Raw genomic sequence first — 24,311 nt, forward strand, 5'->3', positions numbered from 1 at the left:
CGACGATTCCGGTGCCAGGCTGCTAGCTTGCTAGTGCGACAAGCCGACCGAGGACAACACCCCCGTCGCGTCATACTGCTAATGTCTACTATGTGTTCTTCAGAAGCTGGGGCGTATCCCAGAAGCGACGCGCATTGTCCTCGCCCGGGCAATGTGGCAAATATGCGAGGGCTACCAGCTAGAGGACGAAGCCGGCCAAAGAAGTTAGTCCGCCATCGCCAGCAACATCCAGTGCGCTTGGCAACACTTAACGTTGTGACGCTTACTGGAAGAAGTCGTGAACTGGCAGACAGTCTCAGAAAACGCCGTGTTGACATATGTTGTGTACAGGAGACTCGCTGGAAAGGCTCCAAGGCAAGGGAATTAGGCGATGGCTACAAGCTGATCTACCACGGCACATCAAATTGCAACGGCGTTGGTATCATATTGAACGAGCCGTTTAGAAATAGCGTCACAGCGGTGGATCGACTATCGGATCGCTTGATGGCTGTAAAAGTAGATACAGGAGAAGTGGAATTGCGAGTCGTCTCTGCTTATGCGCCACAGATGGGCTGTAGTGAAGAAGAGAAGGCGTGCTTTTGGGAAGATCTGGAACAGTACGTCCAATTCCTGGGAAGCGAAGAAGTACTTTTAATCGGAGGAGGCTTCAACGGACATGTCGGTTCCCGGAAAGACGGATTCGAGAGTTGTCATGGTGGATACGGCTATGGAGCTCGTAACGACGACGTGTTGCGAATCCTGGAGTATGCTGTTGCAAGTGACTTGATCATTGCTAACACGCAGTATCGGAAAAGAAAATCGCATTTGATCACGTACACCAGCGGCGGTCGTGAAACACAAATAGATTTGTGGATGTTACGCCGACGAGATCGCCGACTTCTGCAGGATTCAAAAGTCATCCCTACAGACCATGTCGCTGCCCAACACCATCTGCTCGTTATGGACTTGAAAATCTCCCGTCCAAGGAAGAGACATCCAAGGACTGAAACACAGCGCATCATATGGTGGAATCTGAAGGATCGAAAGGAGGTATTTTTCGCGTCCGTGGCTCCATCTGCACTTCCCCACCCTACTCGTAGTGTGGCGGAAATGTGGTTGTCTACTTCCAGCGTTTTACGCTTGACCGCGGAAAACACTCTGGGAAAGACGACTCTAGGTAAGCCAAAGGTACAAAAGGCTACGTGGTTTTGGAACGAGGAAGTTCAGGCGGCAATTCGTGAGAAGAAGTCCAAGTATAAGCTCTGGTGGAGGACGCGTCAGCCTGAAGATCGGGGTGCTTACCTAGCGGCGAAGAGGGAGGCTAAGAAGGCAGTCTCCAAGGCGAAGTCGGACCGCTACAAGGCTGTGTACGACATGCTTGATACCAGAGAAAGCGAGCGGGCAGTGTATCGTTTAGTCAGAGCACGTCATCGCTCAACGTTGGATATGGAGCACAACAAGATCGTTAAGGGAGCTGATGGAGACGTTCTGTGCCGTTCTGGTCAGATCCTGGAGAGGTGGCGAGAGTACTACAATCACTTGTGTAACGAAGAGTTCTGTCATCCTCCCATCCCAACTGTTCCCAGCGTCGAGGGTCCTGTTCTACCAATTACTGCCGTCGAAGTCAGTGCTGCCCTCGCAAAAATGAAGTCGAACAAGGCAACCGGTCCTGATGACATACCTGTTGATATCTGGAAGCTGCTAGGAGATCGAGGGTCCATGTGGCTCGCAACTCTATTTAACAAGATCGTTGCAGAAGGACGGACTCTAGACGTTTGGCAAACTTCCGTGACCGTGCCTGTCTGGAAAGAGAAAGGAGACATTGCTGACTGCACCTCGTACAGGCCTATACGACTGCTCTGCCATACGATGAAGGTTTTTGAGCGTGTCCTGGAAGCTCGTCTGAGGAAAATTGTTAGCGTTTCACTCAACCACTGCGGTTTTGTGAAGGACTGCAGCACTATGGATGCTATCCATGCTGTCCGTATCCTTCTGGAGAAACATCGAGAGAAGAACCGCAGTGTGCATCTTGCTTTTCTCGATCTCGAGAAAGCTTTCGACCGTGTTCCACATGAGCTGTTATGGATGTCCATGAGGTCGCATAGAGTACCAGAAGAATATGTGCGGTGGACAAAGCTGCTTTATGCGAAGCCCACCAGCGTTGTACGATGTGCTGTTGGAACATGCAGGCCATTCCCTGTACGAGTAGGGGTTCATCAGGGTTCATCCCTCTCACCTCTGCTGTTCATACTGTGCATGGACACGATAACGAAGGAAATCCAGAAGCAGCATCCGTGGACTCTACTCTTTGCCGACGATGTCATGCTCGCGTCGGAGTCTCGAGATGATCTTCAGAAACAAGTGCAGTCTTGGAAGGATCAGCTGCAGCAATATGTATTGCGCCTCAACACATCAAAAACTGAGTACATGGAGTGCGGACCAAGGATAGAGGATGGTTCAATTCGTGTTGATGGCACCGAATTGAACAAGGTGAACTGCTTCAAGTACCTTGGATCCAAAGTGACTTCCACAGGCGACATTGATCAAGAAGGTCGAGCACGTGTTAATGCTGCATGGATGAAATGGAAAATGGCAACAGGGGTACTGTGCGACAAGAAAGTCCCTGTTCGACTGAAGTCGAAGATCTACAGGACGGGTGTGCGTCCTGTTGCCCTTTACGGATGCGAGTGCTGGCCGACAACGAAAGCCTTGGAAAGAGTGCTGCACGCTATGGAGATGCGGATGTTGAGGTGGACGATAGGTGTAACGCTAAAAGAGAAAGTATCCAACGACACTGTGCGCTCCATCTTCGGTGTCGTCCCGATAACTGAGAAGATGAAGGAGGCGCGACTGAGATGGTTTGGTCACGTCTTGCGGCGGGAGGAAGATTCTGTTGCCAAAACCGCTCTGAAGCTCGACGTTTCAGGAGTGAGGCCGCGCGGGAGGCCAAAGATTCGCTGGTTAGACCGTGTGAAGCTGGATATGATAGATGCACGTTTGTGTACGGCTGATGCAATGGACAGAACCAAATGGAAGACAAGAAGCAGAAAAGCGGACCCTGCAACAACGCGGGACAAACGCTAGGAAGAAGAAGACTAGGCAGAAACGAACGTGATTACATCTTATACTACCTATAGTAGTGAACTATATCCCTATCGCTAGTGATACCAATGGCGTCATTTCCGTGTTATACTGCCTTTATCAAATTGACTATCGTGATTTGATAGAATTCAAAGTATCTCCTACGGTCACGCGTTTTACCCCATATTGAGTTCAGCTTGTTATAACGTTAAACACCTAAGGGTAGGGTGAGTTATGTTCGTTGCTTCTGAGTTTTCAGCTCCAGATCCTAAAAGGGAAAACACAACAGAAGAATACCAAAACGTTTCGCAGAAAATAACAGTTGTAAAAAACATCAGAGTTGAAGGCATCACCCCACGAATGTGAGGTGGTACGGATTTCAGGTGGAGTATTCGTATATGGTATCGTAGATTATGGAGAGGTGGGTGATTCCGTTCATTTCTTGCTAATTGGCGTGAAAAACGACCCGGAAGGTGGGCGCTGCACAAGACTGGCGCGCTCCAATCGAACTCGTTGTAGAAAATAGCGCGCCGGAACGCTCGAAGCCGTATCTTCTGGGCCGTTTTTTACGGCTATTAGGAAGGAATGGACAAAATCACCCCTATCCCCCCCCCCCTTCCCTCCTCCTTAATACCTCAGATCCGTACCACCTCACATTCGTGGGTGATGCCTTTAAAATCTCCCTACATTACAGTCATATTCTTCCAAAAAAAAAAACCCGCTTGGGGAAACTATGTATTTTTGGTTAAAGAAGCTTGGTTCGAAGTTGACAAACGCAACCATGTTCTTTGAGCTTACCTTTCAAGTTGGAAAACACTACAATGTGTCTTACACAGAGCTTAACGAATCTGAGCCAAACGCAGAAGAGTTGAGTGGAACAGATTACTCGCACCTGTATTTATCCCAACGCGAATATTAAGCGTCTCGTTCGGTAGATGAGGAATTTGAAACCTTCTCAAACCACTAATCAGTTCTAATGACAAATCACAGATCGCCTTTACGTGCTCCTGTCCGTTTCTGTTGGGTAAACCCGAAGCGCAAAGATAGCCATCGCCTATAGTTTCTACCTGAAAAGACTTTCGTGTATAAGAACAGAGAGAAATGTAAGTTTGAGGCATACCCTATACCTTATAGACGTCCTGACGCGAAATCATCTCATCAAAAAATGTATACAGCCCGTTGAGAAGTGCGACAACCTGTAACAACAAAGGCGAAACAGATCATTGAGCAAAATCTAGAGATTGTAACTATGTATCTCGATTTCCTGAGTGGGAGCAGATTTTCATTCTTTCCCACCGCTTTATCATTATCATGCCTGTCGGTTAATCGCTAGGACACAAAAGTGACACTTTTAGGGGCAATAAAGTTTGGAAATCTACTTTTCACATTCCTGAAATGGCTAATACATCCGAACTCAAAAATTGGTCTCTTTGAACATCGACACAGTGTATTTCTTCCAGAGGAGGTAAGATAACGTCTAGAAACGAATCCGAAGAATAACACGTTGTTGACGCTGAACCTTATCCAATACTATGCACATACTTTTGTTTTAAATCTTCTTTATCATATTCAGGTCTTTAGTGCAAATATAAATTCTCATTAGACTATCTTGAATTTTACACATAAGTACACATTTCATCTTTGATGATGTTTAATGCTTCTTCAATTAAGTTCGAGAACACCTCAATGTGGAAGTCCACTCTAACTCCTAGAAGCTGCAAAACTGCACATTAATTATGCTTATTATGTATTTTTCTGCACTAAACATAATTCTCGAGCGCATTTCAACCAATGGAGCTCTTGCAAAATTTGCACAGAAGTTCACTCATACAAAACCATTGGCAACTGAATCTACCAGCATGTAATTGTGAACACGTACTTCAATGAAGCGTATCACGATACTGAAGCATAGTGGCGTCAAAACGACATGAAGCTCGGTGCAGATGCGTAAACGCTTCTGCTGGATGCGGTGCAGTGGAGCGCAGCAGTTGGAGTCGAATTGGGAAAATCGCAACTGCAGCACTGAACGGTGGTAGCACGGATTCTACTAATCTCGCTCAATCTCTCCATTCGGTTCTGAGAAACGAAGTGGGAAACTGTGTTTGTTCCTGTAAGATACGTGCAGACGTCCCACCTTTGCGCGCGCCCCTCGTCCACGAGCGATCGAAGGTCAATGAGTTCGCCCCTCCAGCCTATTTACGTAAAACCAATGATTACGCTCCTGAGACAAGAACCGGCGTAGCCACGTTCGCAATATAGAGTCAGTCCGAACTCTAATATATCTTCTCACAGTTCTCCTAACTACACCAGTTGTGTGATACGCTGCCTCGAAGTACAACTTCATAATTGTACATAGCCGCAATATAGATATGTTTATTGAGCGCGCTCACTACAACGCAGCAAAGCAGATGAAAGACTTTGGCTACTTTTAAACTAGTCAGAACTGAACGTTTGGGTGACTCTAATCGCCTGCTAGAAATCCAGACAACAAAGGCGTAACAATGCAAAATACCTGCATCGGAGTGCACTTGCTGGCAAGGGTTGTGAAAGAGACCACATCAGAAAAGAAAATCGTCACTACTTCGTAACTTTCCGGCTCCACCGACTCGCCTAATTTCAGCTTATCAGCAACTTGCCTAAAGTTGTGCAGAACTCAGGAGCATGTAACAGAGAATAACTTTTCTACTCTGCTTATTCACTTCGGCAACATTCGGTAGAGCAATGCGTCACTTTTTTTCTTTTCGGCCACAAGTTCCTTCATTCGTTCTTCCACCTCCTCCTCTAATGAACTTGCATAGTTTTCCAGAGTGTTCATCACATGATCCATTAGATTTAGTTTCCTTAGCACTGGTAGTTTGTATTCGTAATTTTTGTGGAATACTGTGGCACCTACTTTCCTTTTTGCATAGATTTTAGCAGCTTCTGGACTTCATTGGTGGTTGGACGATACTTTGGCGCTTCACTCCAGCAGTCTTGTATAAGATTGATCTAGAATTAACTTATAGGTTGATCACCCAGAAAACCTTGCAGAAAAGGGGAACACCAAAATTTCATACATATATGTTTTCTTACTGCTTCTAGTTGGATACAAATGAATTTATAGTAAGCACGATTGCTAAGAGTTAGACAGTTTTGTTACATGCTTGCGAAATTGAAAATGGAAATTGAAAACAGCACATCTGATAAGAGTCTTTGCTGCTTTAAAGTCACAGGTTTACTTTCAAAACAATTAGTTGGATCTTTCACCTACTGTGACATCTAAAGCTCTTGATAAGAGTTAGAAATTCGGAAGTTATTTTTGTCAGAACGACATACGTATTTTAACTGAGCACAATCAAGTTTTTTTTTGAAGCTAGGATAGCACGGTGATAAGGGGTTTTTCATAGACTGATCAATGGTTCGAAACCGCCCTATGCGTCCTGCCTTCATCTTTCCAGTAAACTTGCCGATAAGTTGGTACCAAACTAATTTGGTCTGAACACTGATTTAATAATCGGATGAACGGACTTCATGAGCCATAGAATGGACCGCGTCAGCGATTCTATACTGTTTTGAAGTGAAGTGAAACATATTGGCGCAGCAAAAAAAGAGACCCATTGGATGCACCTACGCGTTCGACTTCAACTGAGAATCGTTTGAGATTTATGAACGCGTGAGCAGCCTTGCAATTTTTAGCGGAGGACTAGCCGTAGCCTTGTCAAGTCAGTCTTTTTTTTTACCTACCCATGCAAGTCTGGTAGCAATTCATCGACCACGGAGAGGTGAAAGATCAGGCTTCACTGCGGCTTCGAACTGTGGATCCATCGCGAAATCTCTTACTTACTGGACTATATCCGTCCTACGCCATTAATATTTTTTATAATGCTTCTTTTCTCTTTGGACTAAATCACAATCACAGCTGATGATGGGCACAAACGAACATTTTTATAGGCATCACTCCACGAATCTGAGGTGGTAGGGATTTCAGGTGGAGTATTCGTATACGGGATGGGAGACTATGGAGAGGGGGTGATTCCGTCCATTTCTTCCTAATTGCCGTAAAAAACGGCCCGAAAGATGCGGCGCCGGACAAGGCTGGCGCGCTCCAGTCGAATTCCCTGTAGGAAATATTGCGCCACTACGCCTGAAGCCGTATCTTCCGGGCCGTTTTTTACGGCAATTAAGAAGAAACGGACGGAATCACCCCCTCTCCATAACCTCCCATCCCGTATACGAATACTCCACCTGAAATCTGCACCACCTCAGATTCGTGGGGTGATGCCTTTAAGACGCGCTAAGATGAGGAAGAGGGGGTCTGCCCTTAGTGCATTAAAGCATTGATAGAATAGTGATCAGAAAAGAATGCTTATGGCATTCGCTGCCTTTAAAAGCCCAAAAGGTGTGTGTTCGTTGGAAGAAAGGTTTCACAGGAATAGTACTGTAAATCTGAAAATATTTACACTGACCAATGAGGACATGACATCGGCGACTTCACCAGTATCAAGACCTGGCCGAAAAGGGTTTTTAGCTGGTTTTGATACCATTCGCACGATTTCTAAAAAATGAGCCGTCAAACTCGAGTTCGAAGTTCACTCCATCGGTTACGGTTTTTGTACACAGTTCAGTTTTTCGTTAGCAATACTAATTACTTTGTAACAACTGCAAAGAAAAAATTCAAAATTATACTTGGGATAAGGAACCAAAATGTGTCCTTTATGACTCCTGTAGGTACTTTTGAAATCCTTTTTTTGTCCTCTCATGGTAGTCCACTTGGTCAAATTTAAAGCACCTATCTACGGAAACCCAGTAATCAAGTGAATCTGCTAGTAAACAGAACTACAACTTACCTACGTGAAAAATAAAAAGGAAACAGATGAGAAGAAATGATTCGAATAGAACGTTACTAGCGACTAGCCGCAGATAGACAAAGTTTTTATTAAGATTCGACAAACCCTCCGGGGACTCCATCCTGTTGTCCAGATCCCATGCTGGCCTTTTAGTTATCAACTCGCTGGCAATGATAGCAAAGCTGTAAAGCAACATTGAATTGAACAAATAAGTAAGAACATAAACATATCCTATCTCTGAGCTCAGGTAGAGAATAGAAGCAACATCTAACAAAGAAGTTATCGACAGATTCATTCAAATAACACAGATTGTCTGATTCAAGGACAGTAAAAAAACTAAAGCTACGATTCGGACGCCCTTCACATAAAGGTTTCCTTTCGAGAAAAATCAACCTGCGTAGACATGCAGAGTTGTGGATATTTCTTCGATATATTTTTTTCCAAAACTTCTTAGTGGAATACACAAATAACTGACACTAACTTACCTGTACACATCCCCTTCTTTTGTTCCCAAATCATCAGCATCCCCGCGCAAGATTTCTGGAGCAGTCCATAACTTCTCTAGAAAAAAATCTAGAAAAATACTAAAAAACATGAACTTATTTTTGTGGACGCATTTTTCAGCAGTTCGGTTCTGAGAAGTAGTTTGCCAGATAAGTTCACATCAGACGAAGGTGAGCAGTTTGGTGACTGACTTTATGAAGAGCTAACAAATTGCACTTCAGCGATTTGTCTGGAAGCCCTTTCTGTCCACAAGGTACGAATCTCTTCATGTACACTGATAGCGTATTAAGGTAGCGGCAGTTGAGAACCAGATGACGTGAATGAAAGATCCATAAGTAGTGTCGTCAGCTCTTTCATTAGCAATCAAGGCAGTGATTGTAAGGAGACTATCCTACCTGTACACTACCAGAATCGTAACGGTGGCAGAATCCCATCGCTGACATCTTCCTGCTGCGATATGGAGGAGACGTCAAAGCTAGCAAACATGGTACACCATTTAGAGACCGACTCGACAACCCAGCATGAGCTTGTGTTACCACATGGTCGTTCTGATCTACATGTACTATTTGTATATGGTGTGCAGATATAGTCTGTATTATTATTAATGCCTTTCACAATAATCCTTTTATAACGTGCGTGTGCGTGCGCATAATGAGCTGAGATCGAAGATCTCAGCAGAATCCGGTAGAAAGGTGTCCTGCTTGCGATCCGGTGGAAGGGTGTCCTGCTTGCGTATGACTTCAGTCGTTGCGACGGGACCCTACCGCACGCGCCCTTTCTGTTGTAACTCCAACGCGGCCCACCGGTATATAAAGCCTCGCGCTCTTTACTAAGAGCTCTTGATTCCATGTTTCTGTACTACTTCCGACTTTTGCACCCTCAAATGTCTAGGTTCGAAAAGATAAAAGGTTAAAGTCGCTGGCTTATCAGTTCACGGGATGCGCCAGCGCGTTTAAAGGCAGCATACCGCGAATTTGACGTGGTGATATAATCCACGGCAAAAGCTAGAGATGGAGTTGTAGTAGATTGCGGGATCAGAGGTTGTTCCGCTCACCTCTCTCTAAAAAAGTGGCGTGAGAACAGCTTTAGTTACTACGAGGAACGAATGATCCGCTATGTATACGTTCTGATCCTCTAAGCAACCTATTCATTGGTTTCATTTGAATAAAAAATCGAGAAGAACTCACTGGCTTCCGATCGCTGCGCAGCTGGATGCGACGCGTGTAGAAGTGTGGAACGTTGCAACTGAAATCGTGAAAAACGGAGTCTTTCACGCCGTTTTTCACCACTAAGGTTAGGGAAAGATGGGGAGAACCACCCGTGGTCCTGCAATCTACGATCCCGAATAGAGTTTGTTTATCGGAAATCCATACCACGTCAGATTCCAGGGGTGATGCCTTTAAGGACACTTCACTTTCTATGTTTAGGTCCTAATTTGCTACTTTCTCGTGTGAATTTCAAAATATTTGAATCCTTCTGAAACCCTGGTAGGCCGCGCACATCCAGAACGGTACCCGGCATATCACCAACCGCTTTGAGGCGCATTCTTCAGCTGGAGACCATCAACCATTTTAGCCATACAAAATATACTCCTCCATATTTACAACATAGGATTACGCTTACACCTAGACACACAGTTTTAAAGTCGGTTAGCTACTAATCATCTAAATGCCGGTTAGGAAAGTTTGTTTGGTCGATTACCGTTATAGTCGGATCTGTGCTCTTTTCCATAATCTGCTGCTGGTTAATATAAAATCAGCGCACCTTCTGCAGTTTTCTGCTCAACCGATTTTATACACGACATGCCATAGTAGGACAGTTTCACTTGCCATCGATCATCAACGGAACAGTTCTTAAAAGACAACGATGACGATTATTGAGAACCTCTCTACATGAAATAGCAAAGTAAGTAAAACAGACAAGAGTTCACACTTTCAGGTTTGACTATTTCATCAAGAAATGATACGGGGAATTTTTGGTACCTGCGACGTAAGCCGTCCGTGTACTGCCATGGGAGATTCATGAATATACTTCAGTCCCTAGAAAAGATGGAATTTGAGGCTACCTTGGCGGCCTTTCTCTCACTTTTTTTTTCGCTTTTTTTCCGACCGAAAACATTTCAACGTTTAGATTGGTCAGTAAACGAAATCTTACCGTTACTATGTCGCTCATCAGGGACTGCATAAAAACGTTGTCTATTGGTAGAGATCCTTTAGTTATCACCTCCTAAACAAGGAATACAGCGTCACATCTACTAGCACATTCCCATTCAATGAAATATGTAGCATCCGATCCTGTGCCAACTATTATGCAGTGATAAAAAGTCTGATGACACCATTAGGGTAGCACAATAATGAGAAGCGTGATAGGAATACGTTTGAATTAAAGTATGAGATTAGCCCACAAGAAGGAAATATTTGTTAGGGAAGGTTTGCGAAGCATTTTGGATTCCCTACAGGAATCCATCCATGAATAAGAAAAATGAGTGCCTATCAAATGAGATGACTATTGACTTTATGGAGCTCGTAACACTCTGTGAGCCATAAAATTGTTCCATATGCGACCTTGACACTATTCAGGCACCAGTACTTAAGGATACTGCATAGTGTGTAGATTTCATTCGCCTTGGATAACAATCCGTAAGAACGCGGTGATTTTCCAGCTCCGTTAGTTGGTGAAAGTCGGTCTGCTTGTTATCTTGTTTGAAGTTCCTGTGTGGTGTACTTAAAACTATGTAGAGGCTTCGCAAGGAAAGAGAATTTTGGTGGGATATGCGTAGCATCAAAAACGATCCATTTCCAGCCCCTAAACACGAGGTTGTCGGATCATCAGGATGCTATTAAAGTTTCATCAAAATCTCGTTGGCACAAGAAATCATGAATTTTATTCTCCAGTTACTCTCCAGCGATGAGTGCGAGTTTAATAGTACAGGAAGCACTGTGGGGGTTCAACTGCAAGTTTTACTTTTCTAGAGGATTAGGTATGCAAAGACAGTAGTTCGGACGGTGGCTCATACTCATACAAGAATTCTCTTTCGCAAAATGCCAATAGCAAAGCTTTGCCATTGTCACAAGATATCCCTACCTGCAATGTTCCCCGTGCACAAAATCGCCAGAGCGAATAGACAAGGCCAGCATTGAGAGAGATGCCAACGAAACGATTGAGGTTGTCGTGTTCGATTCGGCGCATCTGCAGAGCCTTGCTTAATCCTATGCACCACAAAGTCTTAAGAATATCATCAGAGACAAACTTGTCTAAATTCTGCATTCGTAGCTTCATCAAATCGAATCAACACAGAGTGTTTGTAAGCGGTCAAAGCATCCAATCCATAATAGAAATAACAAATCTTATCGGTTTCCTTCTTTGTGTTGAGTACTTTCGAATTTGTCGCTGACAAGCCCGAAACGAACGAACATGTTGTGTCCTAAAGATTTCTCCGAAAAAAAACCCATTTAGAATTACAATTCTGATCAGTTTACTTTTTCCGTAGATTTTGTAAGCTCGTAATAGGGAATCTTCCAAAGGGCATCGAGTCTTTCTCGTTCCTTTTGTTTTGCTCTGAAAAGGCGGTCATTAACGGTTCTGGTCAGAACTAAATATCTAGCGAAAGCACCTTATTGCAATTACAATCAGGATGATAACAGCGGCAATAAATAACATAGCCACACAAGCAGCCAAAATCACGTAAGTCTGATATTGTTGGATGAAAGAAGGTGGACAATTTGCTCCTGAAAAACACTTTCATAAGTTCTGCAAAGGTAGCTGACATTCATTCAGACATTCAGATAGGACAGTCCTTAACTGTGATTCGAAAACTTCTCTAAAGAACTGAAATAAAAAACTGAAGAAAAAACTCGAAAACTACAAACATTCATCAGTTCACAGACCAAGCTAATTCAGGTGTGTAAACATGTTTAAATAAGGTGCTGGAGAATTTCTTGAAAATAACAGATCAGATTCTTCTTTGAAATGTTCCAAAAAAAAGCCTCCTTTGTGAAAAGGGATTTGTAAAAGGTATCAGTACAGCTTATAGCACGCATGTATTTTGAGCAAGGGCATATTTAATTTGATGACATTTTCTCAAATTCAGGAAAGGGTCAAATTCAGAGAAGAACGAAACTAATCAGACAAAACAATCTATTACTGGGCATCTTCCACAGCGTTCATCTGAATTGGGCCTGAACTCCTGAAAAAACCGTCAGCTACTACGGGATCATTTCATTGACGTGCGCAAAGTTGAGGCATTAGGCGACCTTCTAAACTTTTCTAACTCTTGATTTGTTCCTAACAAAACCTTTTAATTCAACGCTGTATCGGAAATGGACCAATCTTTTCCTATTGTTAGAGCTGACCACAGCAACATCCTGAAATATTTTATTCAGTAAATTCGAATTTTCACATTAGTTTGGCACAGGACAGCGCCTATAATCATCGTTTCAACAAAATTCAAATGCTTTGTAGTAAACGTTGTACCTGTAAATCCACAATCAGGTACAGCTTTTGGACGAGCCCGTCCCTTCCAGACCATGTTCTGTTCTTCTTCTGGACGATAAAAGAGACTCAGTGTCTGGAAGTGGTGATTAGAGGAACACTTTTATGATGCGATGAGGACTGACGCTAAACATGTGCAGTCATTTATCAAAATACAATGACTCACTGCGTCTTTTCCTCTTCTATCCATTTCAATCAGAATCAGCTTCTCCGGTTCATTGTCAGTTCCCACCCCATAGAAAACGAATCTAGGCACCCTTGAACCATCGAAAGCAATAGTAACATTACTGAGCGCACCTTGAGAGAAAAGAATCCCCTTTACTACTGATTTAAGGGGGAGTTCTAAAGACTTGCCTTTGTACACTCCAGCAGTACTGTTTAACATCCATCTTCCATCTCTCACGCTTTTGTTTAACGTGAGCGACTCGTTCAACACGTGAGCATAGACGAGAAAAGCATCGTGCAGTTGAGCAGCATACTGCGCCATCTTCGAAAATACATCAGCAAGTCAAAGGCATGACTCCAAGAATCTGAGGTGGCACGGATTTCAGGTGGAGTATTTTCACACGGGATAGTAGATTATGGAGAGGGGTGGTTCCGTCCATTTCTTCCTAATTACCGTAAAAAATGGTTCAGAAGATGCAGCGCGTACACAGGGCTGGCGCACTCCAATCGAACTCGTTGTAGAAAACAGCGCGCCGTATCGCTCGGGCCGTTTTTTACGGCAATTAGGAAGAAATGGACGGAATCACTTCTCTCCATAATCTACGATCTGGTATACGAATACTCTACCTGAAATCCGTACCACCTCAGATTCGTGAGGTGACGCCTTTAAACTGAAAACGAGTCATGAAGAAGAGAAAAATTTTCAAAAAAGGTATTTGAAGCTTTGTTCATGCAGCCAAGATTTTTATACCGAGTGAATATTTTGCGTGCATTGCGCAGCAATTCACAGTTGACCAATACCGTAAGTTGAAAGTCCTATGGAGAATCACCTCTCTATGATCAGTTTATCTCAAGACTGTTTTATTTGTGTTATTGTTAATGTTAAATATGTAAAAAGGTTCAATTGCCCGAGTTCAAGTTTGAGGTGTGGTCGGCCCCGAGTGGCAAAAAAAGGTTCTCAGACGGAAAGACCCGCGTGGCAATAGTTGTTGGTACACATTATACCACTGGACCATCTTTCGACCTAAGTCCCTAGATATCAAAGATTTTGAAGAATATTGTAGCTGGTACCGTTCAAATGAGTTCAGAGTTCGAGAGTTCAAATGTCTATAATGTGGCACCGAACATAACGTTGTGGCTAACTGCCTACTAACTAACTGCCCTGAGATGCAGATGGATTTAGGGGAGGACTTCTTGTTTCTGCTGTGGTAGGACGGACTCATCACACCCTTGTATCTCGCACGTCAGAAGAACGCCTGTTACCGCCAGCAAGGGTGAGATTACAAGAGTTCCACACGTATTCTGCGACCATTTTCTGCAGTTACTATACTGTAGTAGTGTAGAGAAGTTTTTTTTCGAAGAAATTTCGACTCATCTCTCTCTCTTGTCCTCCTGAGTTAGCTTTCCATTGTTTTTCACATCGCTTACCTCCCATCCTTTAGACATGTTGCAATTCGTACAACTTATAGGAGGTTGTGCCATTCTTTGGGAAACTTCCAAGGTAAAGTTGTATAGAGCTGATGTCTTGTCGTTATCTTGGTCCAACTGCAAAATGAGTTTGGTGAAGTTCGGTTACGACATATGAGCCAAGAAACGCTGAAATGTTAACACAAATGAAGTAACACGGTAAGGGATTAGAGCCACAATCATGGATCAACACATTCCGTAAGCAGAAGTCTTCGAAAACGTTACAAAAAACTAAGGATTCACCTTGTTTTGTTTGACCTTAGTCGTCTCTTTTAGGATCTCTCAAACACCACAGCCAAAGAAATTAAAAACACTAATATTTTCTTCGATCTAACCTCTACATGTGAAGACCTTTCCATCCTAACTGTCCAGTTCTTATGTGCGCATACGCATTTGCCCGTTTATGATTCATTACAGCACTCACACTTTGCGTACTCCCGTCGCTGATCATAAACGTCCTCTTAAATGCTTGAAGAGCTTCTTGATCGCGTCCGTCAGGCACTTCTTTCCTATCTTCCCAGACGTATGCCGTATTATTTTCCGTCCTCCCAAGTGCTGAATATTGTTGTATTTAAGATAAACTAAATCCTGTTTTAAATAATTGAAAAGAAGGTTGTTTTGCGAGCAAAGATGATAATTATTAGGTTGAGGGATAGGTCATAAGAGTTTTTTTTGGGAGAAAATGAGTTTTTTTACTCAGAATATTCCTGAAAATGAAAAAAAAAATATCTTTAATGCTTTACTCTCGTTTCTTCAAAGCTGTTCACTACCTCATAGTGGCATGGAAGTGACTCTAGGTCCCGAACTCCCGAACTCTCGAACTCCTAAGCTGAGAAAGAGTTCGACATCATTCCGACATCGGAAGCATAGGCAAGCGAAAAACGACGCTAAAATTCACCACTGCCTTGGCAAGATGTCCTACTGTCGCAATTTCATCCATATAGGTTGCTTACGACCTGTGCTAAAAGCTCGCCATAGGAAGTTTGGAGAGAGGTCTACTTGCAGCTTCGGTATATGCACTACCTCAGTACTGTGCATATTGCGCCCTGGCCTTTCTCAAAGCCACAGAGCGTGTCAAATCTCATGTGATTGATCTGCAAGAGATAGAAAGCAGAACGAGCGACGTGTGAAATGAATGACGATACACTAGTCATTCGCGGAGAAAAGGTTCCGTCGTAAAATGTAGGCTGTGCATTTTGTGAACCCATTTGTCGTCCATCTTATCGATTTGCGCAAGATCTTTCCACCTCGTCTAAGCATTCCTGTTCTCCGCCCCCTGCACCAATAATCGAATATGCATCATCAACAGCACCTCACCAGCCAGCAGCGTGAACCGGAATTGGACGCGTTCTATGAGGAACGTAGGGAGGCGAGGCGTAACAAGAAGTTCTTTTACAAGTTTGTTGTCGTAAACCTCAACGCAAAACTGGAAAAGGTCATAGAAGAGGATCGTGGGATAGGAAAATTTGGATTAGCGAACTTTAATGGAAACTGCATCCGTCTTGACGTTTTTCTTGAGACGTCTCGAAACCACATACTCTCTTGCCGGAGGTCTGAAAGGAAGCCGTATGCGGAGACTGCATATTTGAAGACAACTGGCCCTAATACTCCCGACTGCACACCAAAGGGACCCAAGCATGGACTGTAAGACGTGCTCCCCAGAGGGAGTGTGAACCTGTGCTGAGCGTGCTTCGATGCCGCCCACAATAAATTTGGATACGATTTCGGAAAAATTTCGTAAATAAGAAAGAATTTGAGGACTGGTTCGAATGCGTCACACATTGAGCGGTTGGAGACAAATACAAGCACCAAAACAGGATGCGTGCACAGTGCATAAATAGAGAGAGAAGAAAATTCTAAAGACGGACAAGTCTGAAGAAGTGTTCCAGAGACCCCAGTGATGTAATATTCCGCCAACAGTCTTCTTTAACGAAAACGGGATTTGTGCCTTCTCTTGTTCGCCGTGAATTGGAAATGATTACAAAGAGGTTCTGCTCGAGCCTTCTCCTGTCAACTCCCGTGTTAAGCCTGATCATTCCCGCTAGTAAAAGTTCACATCGAATACCTTGCTCCAAAGTCCTGGTAAAAAGAAAATAAATTAAGAAAATAAGACCAGGCGCAACCCTCTGATTTGAATTCGTATCTGCAAACATTCTTTGGGCTAGTGGTCATCTGCTTCATATAATTCTAGCAGCGCATATGACGTCCTGTTTTCAGGCAGAGAGGATCCCAGACCAGTGGAGGACATCGTAAACTGCGCTTACTCCTGAAAAAACTAGAGAACTTCCAAAAATATTGTCTACTGCAAGGACGGAGTAGAACTTGAAATCTCCCAAGTCCTGGGAATGTGGTCATACGTACACGCACGTACGTCATACGTATACCTAGGACATTCTATGAGTATGGAGAATGACTTAAAGCAGAATTGAATGGAAGGATGAGAAGCAGCGTGGGCAGTATTCACACCCATAAAGGAAGCTAACGTCGACTACCCCCTCGTCCTTTTCTTCTTGCACTCTTCATTTATTCTCCTCTTCTGAGAGCACTCACGACCCCACTCTTATCGGAATATGCTTTTGATATACCTAATAGCTGAGTCTCAGCTATTAGGTATATCGAAAGCAAAGCATAGATGATTCGATCATATTACGACAAGAATCGGCGATAGATGGACTAGAAGAACTCTTGAATGGATCAAGAGATGCTAAACACCCTCAAAGGAGGCCACTACCGATACAGGGTGATGTGTCCCCACGGGTGGAGCAGCTGAGTCTCAGCTATTAGGTTGGTGCAAAAATAATGCGCGTTTTTCGTTGCTCTATCTTCGCAACAATTTTTCCGATTGCAATCATTTTTAATATTAGAAACTGTGTATCATTTTGGTGTGCATCTTGTTAGGACTACGACGGCTGGAGCGATTTTGAACGAGAACAGATTTTGTTCAGCACTAAGACCGGGAAGATAATATGTCCAAGATCCAAGAGGCAAGATTTTCAAAAAAAAATTTAAAAGAAAGATACTCCCAAAAATTGGTCTCAAAAATTTCGTTGTGGCGATATGAGACCTCGAAGATAAAGAAGGTCGCGCCTGTCCTTCTAAAGTTGACCGCCTGCTGAAGGCAACCATCAAAGCTGACCATTCAACAGTCATCCGCCATTTGGAAAAAATTGGAAAGGTGAGAAAGTTGGACAAGTGGGTGCCGCATGAACTGAGCGAGTCCCAGAGAAGCCGTTATCGACATTTCTGTTACGCAGCACAGCGATCCACTTCTCGATCGTATTGTTATGTGCGATAAGATATGTGCAGGATATGTGGATCCTTTATGACAAAACGATGCGTCCTGGTCAATGGGTGGACGAGGTTGAAGCTCTCAAGCACTTCTCGGAGCCAGAAATACACTCGAAGAAGACCATGTTGACTATGTGATGATGTGCTACGTGTAATCAAATACATTTTCATGAAACCTGGTGAGACCATCAGCAGTACTGCAAAGAACTAGAAGAATTCCACAGAAAACTCCAACTTCTTCGTTCGGCGTCAGTAAACAGAAAGAGCCCGATTCTCCTACTCTACAATGCCCGGACATACGGTTCAAAGGTCTGAAGTTGAACGAGTTAGACTTCGAGACTCTGCCTCAACCACCATATTCGCCAAACCTTTCGCCAAACAACTATCTCTTTTTTTAAAAAAAAATTTGTACAGCTGCCTAAGAAGTAAGCTCTTCTCAAATTTAGATGACGCTGAAAACGGTTTTCGGAAGTTAGTGGACTCCAAAACCTCGGACTTTTATGCGCCAGGTATAAGTAAACTTGTGTCTTGTTGCGATGATAAGATGCGTGGACTGTAATGGTTTTTATTTCAATTGATAAAGTTGATTTTGGGGAAGTTATAGCATTCCGAAGTGAATGTTTGAAAATCTGCATTATTACTGCTCCAACCTTTGCCCGTTTCTAGTGCTACTACATAGGGCTAGAAACGTGTAAAAGTCGCTCACGGAACCTAAGAACATTTTGGATGACGGTGGAGAGGGAAAGATGTTGGGGCATACAATGGATTCATGTAAGTAAGTATACACTGTTCAAAAGGGAATTTCTCACTTTAATATAATTTTTTTCTTACTATTCTATTGGTTTTTCTTTTAGACTGTTGAGGTGGTGTGCCAGTGGACAATGCCGGTTGAGCATTTTCAACGCCCGATCTGATCGAGACGATAAGACCGCCGAAGCTGGAACTGGTGATGTGTACGAAGAAGAAACAATCCCTTAGGATTTCTCTTGTGCAATTTCTCTTCTGCAAACCGGAGAAAATTGGAAATTTTGACCCCGAAAACAAATTGCACCCGATTAATCTAGATGTTTCGAAATGAAGAAAAAAAGTCGTTTGAACACTCTGCATGTTGGAAAACAAGGAGTTAACTGATTCTAGAGTAGCCTCTAGAATCAACGGTATTTCCATTGGGTAACTTGAATGGGGGAAAGTCGTATTACATTTAACAGCTTATTTATGCGACGTGTTGTAAGGTGCTGCGTAAGTTTTTCTGATTGACATAAACCTACTTAAGAAATTGGAGCTCCTGCGCGGAAACTATTTCACTTTTCAACTATTTTTCTCAGAGTTTCGGGATATAAGATGGATATAATCTTCAAGACAAAATTCGAATCTGAGCAGGTGGTAAGAGTACCAGCGATATTTTTTGATCCCATATTGATTGATAGGTCCCAAAGAACGGGAGATGGGACACGATCATGAAAGTCAATGAAAACCAATGAAAGTCTTCGAAAGTTAAAAAAAAAAAACACTCACTGTATCCTGGGTCAAGTAGGTCAGCGAAAATATAGACGTATTCGTCGTTGATCATGTTTTGATCTTTCGCGGTAAGCATAAATAGCCGCTTATTTCCCGAGCTGTTGAGACAAACAATGATTACTGAAAATGGGTGAAAATGGGAATAAATCGTTTACGATCCACTAGGGATCCACTCATTAAGAAATTAGTGCAGTTACAAAGCCACACTATGGATTTAATACTAACTTCTTGCTTGAGCACTGGTGCCACGTAATGCCGACGTGATGTCTGTGGTAGTGACGTTTCTCATTTCGACCACAGTTGAAATAGTGAAAGAAGGATTTTGGAAAACTGCTTTCTAGAGCAATATCATTACATTTGGAAAACTTGAAAGCGCAGAATTTCGACTTACTTGGATGTCCGTTAGAAAAATGGGACATTTCTGGTTATCTTCACTACCGGAGTAAACAAATGCGAACTGATCCCATTCGAAATGTTTCATTATAGATAGTAAGGCAAGACTTAGGCTGAAACGAAGAAGTTGTTTTTCCTACAAATCGGAGTTCCTAAAAGCAGCAGGATTGAAGCAAAAGCACACGTTCAACTTACGTGAAATAGTTCGGTGTCATGATGGTAACCGTTGGAAAACGAGATGCTTCAGCGAGTTCGTTTGCTGTTGTGAACCCCCACACATATTGTGGCAGATTGTAATAGGCTGTCATCACCCCAACGGCTATTGCCGCTGAATAAAATCTCCTAATTTCCTTCCATAGTGTAGCAAAGAATTGCTTAACGCTATTCATTAAGAACACCCACGAATGGAGCACGTTGGTCCAATGATTACATCAACGTCCAGGTCACGAATCAGTTCCACAGCGTGTCCCACTGCTTCTCTTTCAATGCAATCATCGTATCGGACAATGATGCTGAATCGGAACAAGGAAATTACATAGTCAAGTTTCCCGTTTTGGAGCATTTCTTTTTTGTTAAAAAAAAAGGTGATGAAGGAGAACGCATCCGAACTTGAAATCGATGTTGTCGAGTAGGTGTTGCTCGCGAACTTGATCAATGGCGAGGTAAAGAGCTCCTATAGCTCTACTGTAGCCAACGTACCGAGTATACCTGTAATCGGTGAGCCTTTTACATCAAATACTTAGCGCTTATGGTAGAGAACATCTACAGACAATATGTGTGCATTGAAGAAACGTATTTTTTCGGAACATACGTATTATTCTCATTCACAAATAAGCCACCGATTTTGATTGTTCTCCTTGTTGAAGTGACTGTGGAAGGCGCCGACTGAGCTCTTACTTCCTAAAATCCGAGTGTTATTTCATCGACTTTAAGTATCTCGATAACAGGCTGTATGGGTAGTCTTGTACCAAAAATTCTGAAAATTTGTTGTCTTCAGAGGAAAAGAGTGGCGGTATCTACTGGGAACTTCTAGAAGCTTCTCTACTTTATTTGTCTTGAAGGCATAAAAGAGCGGTTACATCATCAATTGACAATCAAGTGGCTTCTGTCGCCAACTACGAGCTACCATCCATTAGAAGTGGCGATGGGCGCGACATGGGCGCGACAGCCTACATCATCTGCGACCGACTTGAGAACGCCATCGTATACCAGTAGGTTTTTAATTGATATCGGAACGACGAGCTTTAGCGACAAAGAGCGAAACAACAAATTTCAGAAGTTGTCCGATTCTTTTTGATCTCAGAAGTTGCTCTGTCTCACTTACAGTGATGAACAACTTCTGAAGTTGGCCAACACAATATGGGAAAAAATGCCTGTCGTTCATCCGTTCACCGCCCCCACGATGCCACCAGAGTTCACATGATTTAAATAAGGATTAATAAATTTATTAGAAGTAGTGTAACTCTGCTGGCAATGGCCTACCATGCCGGCAAATCATCCGATCTCGCGCCGTGTGGTTATTAGATTTTCCTTTCCCTAAAGCATATCGCGCAAGAGAATCCCATGTAAGCGATAAATTACTACCCTAATTTTTTCTTCCGAACGAAGAGCATTGGAAATCCGTCTGTGAGGCGATGGTGATAATGACTACATAAGCGATAAGTGATGATCATTAATAAAATTACCAATAAAATAAAATGCGAGAACACCTGCTCATTCTGATATTTCAGGTAAATATGTAGTCTTAGGAGCGTTGTAGCGCAGTCGATAAGAGGTTCCTCCGCGATTACATGGTCGGTGGATAGTTTAAGTCCGTCCTTATCCAACGAATAATCCAACGAAGCTCCTTCGCCGTCTTTAAATTGGTACCAGACTTGCCTGGGAGGGTAAGAAAAACATAGACTTGACATGTCGACTAGCCCTGCCAATAATTGTGAGGCATGCGTTCATAAACCTCTAACGAATTCTAAGTTGAAGTTGATTACGTCCGCGGAACCCCGTAGGTATTGTACAGTTTATCTTTGTCGTTTATATAGTCCAAAGCTCGAAAATCTTGACGGAGTAGGAGGTGACAGATCGTCCGAGTGCTCGACAAATGTCGACCCATAGGTGGCGTAACCAACGATGAAACAATGGTGCACAGAACCAAATATACTTTTTGTGGTTTCACTAACGGTCCCAAACTTGGATGAGGGCAAACCCCTGTAATGGTCGTCGTGAAGGAATGTTGCTGAAATTTTCAAAACTCCATTTTCTAGATGGCCGGATAGCACTGCCGTTTCCAGAGTAAGTAAAAAACGCTTAGCAAATTAACGATGTAAAAACGGACTTGAATTTAACATGGAATTCTTATCGAATCCGCCTAATGTAACGTCCGAATCCCAAGTGTTTTCAATGAGTTTCACAAGACACGTAGATCGGAGGCTTTCAAGCATTTGTCTTTTTTATTTTTATGAGCGGAAATATTTGTTAGGTTATCCTCGCAAAACTCGTTTTGATTGGTAATATTGAACTCTTGCTCTGAAAGTGTAAATAATACCTCAAAGGAGTACAGCAAAGCAATGAGGAAAGTTAGCATTACGGTGCGAAGATGCGTCGTGAACTGTTCGTATATTGTTTTATTATCTCCATTCACATAATAAGCATAGCTTTATTGAATCCGCAGGTTTCGCAGGAACCAATTATCGTCGAAGCCTTCTACATCCATGAAGCGGGAATGTTGTGTGAACGTTAGGATGAAAACATAAAAGGAATGTTGATGAAAGAACTTTCACAAAAACAGGGGATCTTGGTAGGAAAAACTTTTCAGTAGAGTTCCAACAATTAAATTTGGAGAAGTTTTTGGATCGGATGATGTTCTGCGTGGGGGAACGGTGCCTGAAAAAAGTGGAGGTTATTGTGGCAAACAACAGTTTATCGGCTTGGAGGATATCAAACCTCTCGTGCATTCTAACTTGTGTGTTGCTTTCTTCCCACTGAAATAGAGTCCTGAGAAAATATCTATTCTTTATTTATTTGTTACAGCACAACTCCGGTACACCACACCAAAAATTGAGTAGTTGAGAAAAATTGAGTAGTTGGTTGCTTACCATTTTGTAAGAAGAAAAATATAAAGAATTTGGGACCGTTGATAAAGAGGAATATGTATGCAGAGGGCTGTCTTGAATTTAAAAATTTAGAGTCCTCCACAATTGCCGAAAGAGAAATATTCTTTGTTACTGCTGTTGGATTCGCAGATCACAGACAATAATTACAATCTCAGAGACATTCACAATTCAGAAGTCGCCTCTGTTCCGATCCACCACTACCAACTGCCTTAGACTCTCGTTTTTCAAACACTAAAACGGTAACTAGATCAATGATCAGTCAGTGAAGAGAACATTTGGAAAAGAAATAAGAATAATTATTGGTGAATTAATTGAACAGCATCTAAAGTCTCGATTTCCTCTTACCACTTCCATATTTTCTTTGAAGTGGTCCTCCTTCTTATTAACACACAGAAGTCACATTTTAACTGAAAAAAGAGGAAGCTGAAGGACAGCGATCGATTACAACTTTGATATTAAAGTCATCACCCCACGAATCTAAGGTGGTGCAGATTTCAGGTGGAGTATTTGTATACAGTATGGGAGACTACGGAGAGGGGGGTGATTCCGTCCATTTCTTCCTAACTGCCGTAAAAAAACGGCCCGGAAGATACGGCTTCATTCGTTTCGGCGCACCATTTTGTACAAGAGGTTCGATTGGACCGCGCCAGTCTTGTGCGGCGCCCCATCTTCCGGGGCGTTTTCTACGGTAATTTGCAAGAAATGGACGGAATCACCTCCCTCTCCGTAGTCTCCCGTCCCGTATACGAATACTCCACCTGAAATCTGCACCACCTCAGATTCGTGGGGTGATGCCTTTAAATGTTTATTGTCACGTGTTTTCTGCTTAAAAAAAATATATCTAAAACTCTAAAACTAAAATGGTGTCCTTAAACATGCAATTATGTATCGTTTCGCAAACATTTCCATTGTGTCCGTAGCATAATTCAGAGAAGCATGCAAGCAGCATAGAAGCGAGTGTAGCGCAGAGGTTGGTAGGAGGTTTGATTGCGGCTGCACGATTTACGATTCGAGACCACTCAAGAGCCACCCAATCATTCCATATGCAGTGGATAAATTGGTACCAGGCTTGTCGGAAAATGATGAAATTACTCCGAAAAACAAAAACAAAGAAAAACAGACGTGCTACTTTGGCTGACCCTTACAAGTCATTCAGTGAGTTACACATACGTTCATAAACTTCAGTTAATCCTGACAACCGAAGATTTTATCCTTTGTCTCAGATGTTGAAACAATTACTGCCATAAAAAAAAACTTCTAACAATGCTGTTCCATTTCCACGACTGAGAGATAAATTAACAATCCTTTTATACAAAATATTCTCGAATATAACAGTATAAATGTAGAAGAAATGCGTTCCCAACCATTTTATTTCAGGATAACAAATCCATCCACTTAACGGAAGCAATGATACTTGAAGGTTTTCTTGTGTTCCTCCTTTTCTCTGTTTTCATTTCTGTGCAGGCTAGCAAGCAGACGATTCACTCCCTTT

The 24,311-nt window shown here is 42.8% G+C and overlaps 2 protein-coding genes across 4 annotated transcripts; one reads left to right on the forward strand and one right to left on the reverse strand.

Moving 5' to 3' along the window:
• Nucleotides 1-90: 90 nt before the first annotated feature.
• On the forward strand, nucleotides 91-3,063 carry RB195_015063 (uncharacterized protein; the record flags this gene model as incomplete). The annotated part of the gene is made up of 1 exon (XM_064205590.1): nucleotides 91-3,063. One exon carries the CDS (start codon nucleotides 91-93, stop codon nucleotides 3,061-3,063), a length of 2,973 nt encoding a protein of 990 aa, XP_064061471.1.
• An 836-nt stretch (nucleotides 3,064-3,899) lies between these two features.
• On the reverse strand, nucleotides 3,900-21,622 carry RB195_015064 (uncharacterized protein; the record flags this gene model as incomplete). Of its 3 annotated transcripts, XM_064205591.1 has the most annotated exons (26): nucleotides 3,900-4,127; nucleotides 4,188-4,256; nucleotides 5,573-5,696; nucleotides 5,760-5,900; nucleotides 5,954-6,048; nucleotides 7,506-7,594; nucleotides 7,992-8,068; nucleotides 8,372-8,447; nucleotides 10,155-10,242; nucleotides 10,545-10,616; nucleotides 11,475-11,579; nucleotides 11,641-11,814; nucleotides 11,870-11,948; nucleotides 12,004-12,118; nucleotides 12,864-12,957; nucleotides 13,048-13,368; nucleotides 14,475-14,591; nucleotides 14,938-15,068; nucleotides 19,317-19,439; nucleotides 19,545-19,656; nucleotides 19,711-19,825; nucleotides 19,908-20,040; nucleotides 20,115-20,224; nucleotides 20,322-20,420; nucleotides 20,524-20,612; nucleotides 21,422-21,622. In XM_064205591.1, 26 exons carry the CDS (start codon nucleotides 21,620-21,622, stop codon nucleotides 3,900-3,902), a joined length of 3,177 nt encoding a protein of 1,058 aa, XP_064061472.1. The 3 variants fall into 3 exon arrangements, with proteins under 3 accessions (XP_064061472.1, XP_064061473.1, XP_064061474.1); XM_064205592.1 differs by lacking the exons at nucleotides 14,475-14,591; nucleotides 14,938-15,068; nucleotides 19,317-19,439; ... (5 more) ...; nucleotides 20,524-20,612; nucleotides 21,422-21,622 and adding an exon at nucleotides 10,373-10,429; XM_064205593.1 differs by lacking the exons at nucleotides 3,900-4,127; nucleotides 4,188-4,256; nucleotides 5,573-5,696; ... (12 more) ...; nucleotides 13,048-13,368; nucleotides 21,422-21,622 and adding an exon at nucleotides 21,037-21,096 and having other exon boundaries at nucleotides 14,418-14,591.
• Nucleotides 21,623-24,311: the final 2,689 nt, after the last annotated feature.

Source organism: Necator americanus, chromosome V (genome assembly GCF_031761385.1).
Source record: "Necator americanus strain Aroian chromosome V, whole genome shotgun sequence".
Classification (NCBI taxonomy): domain Eukaryota; kingdom Metazoa; phylum Nematoda; class Chromadorea; order Rhabditida; family Ancylostomatidae; genus Necator; species Necator americanus.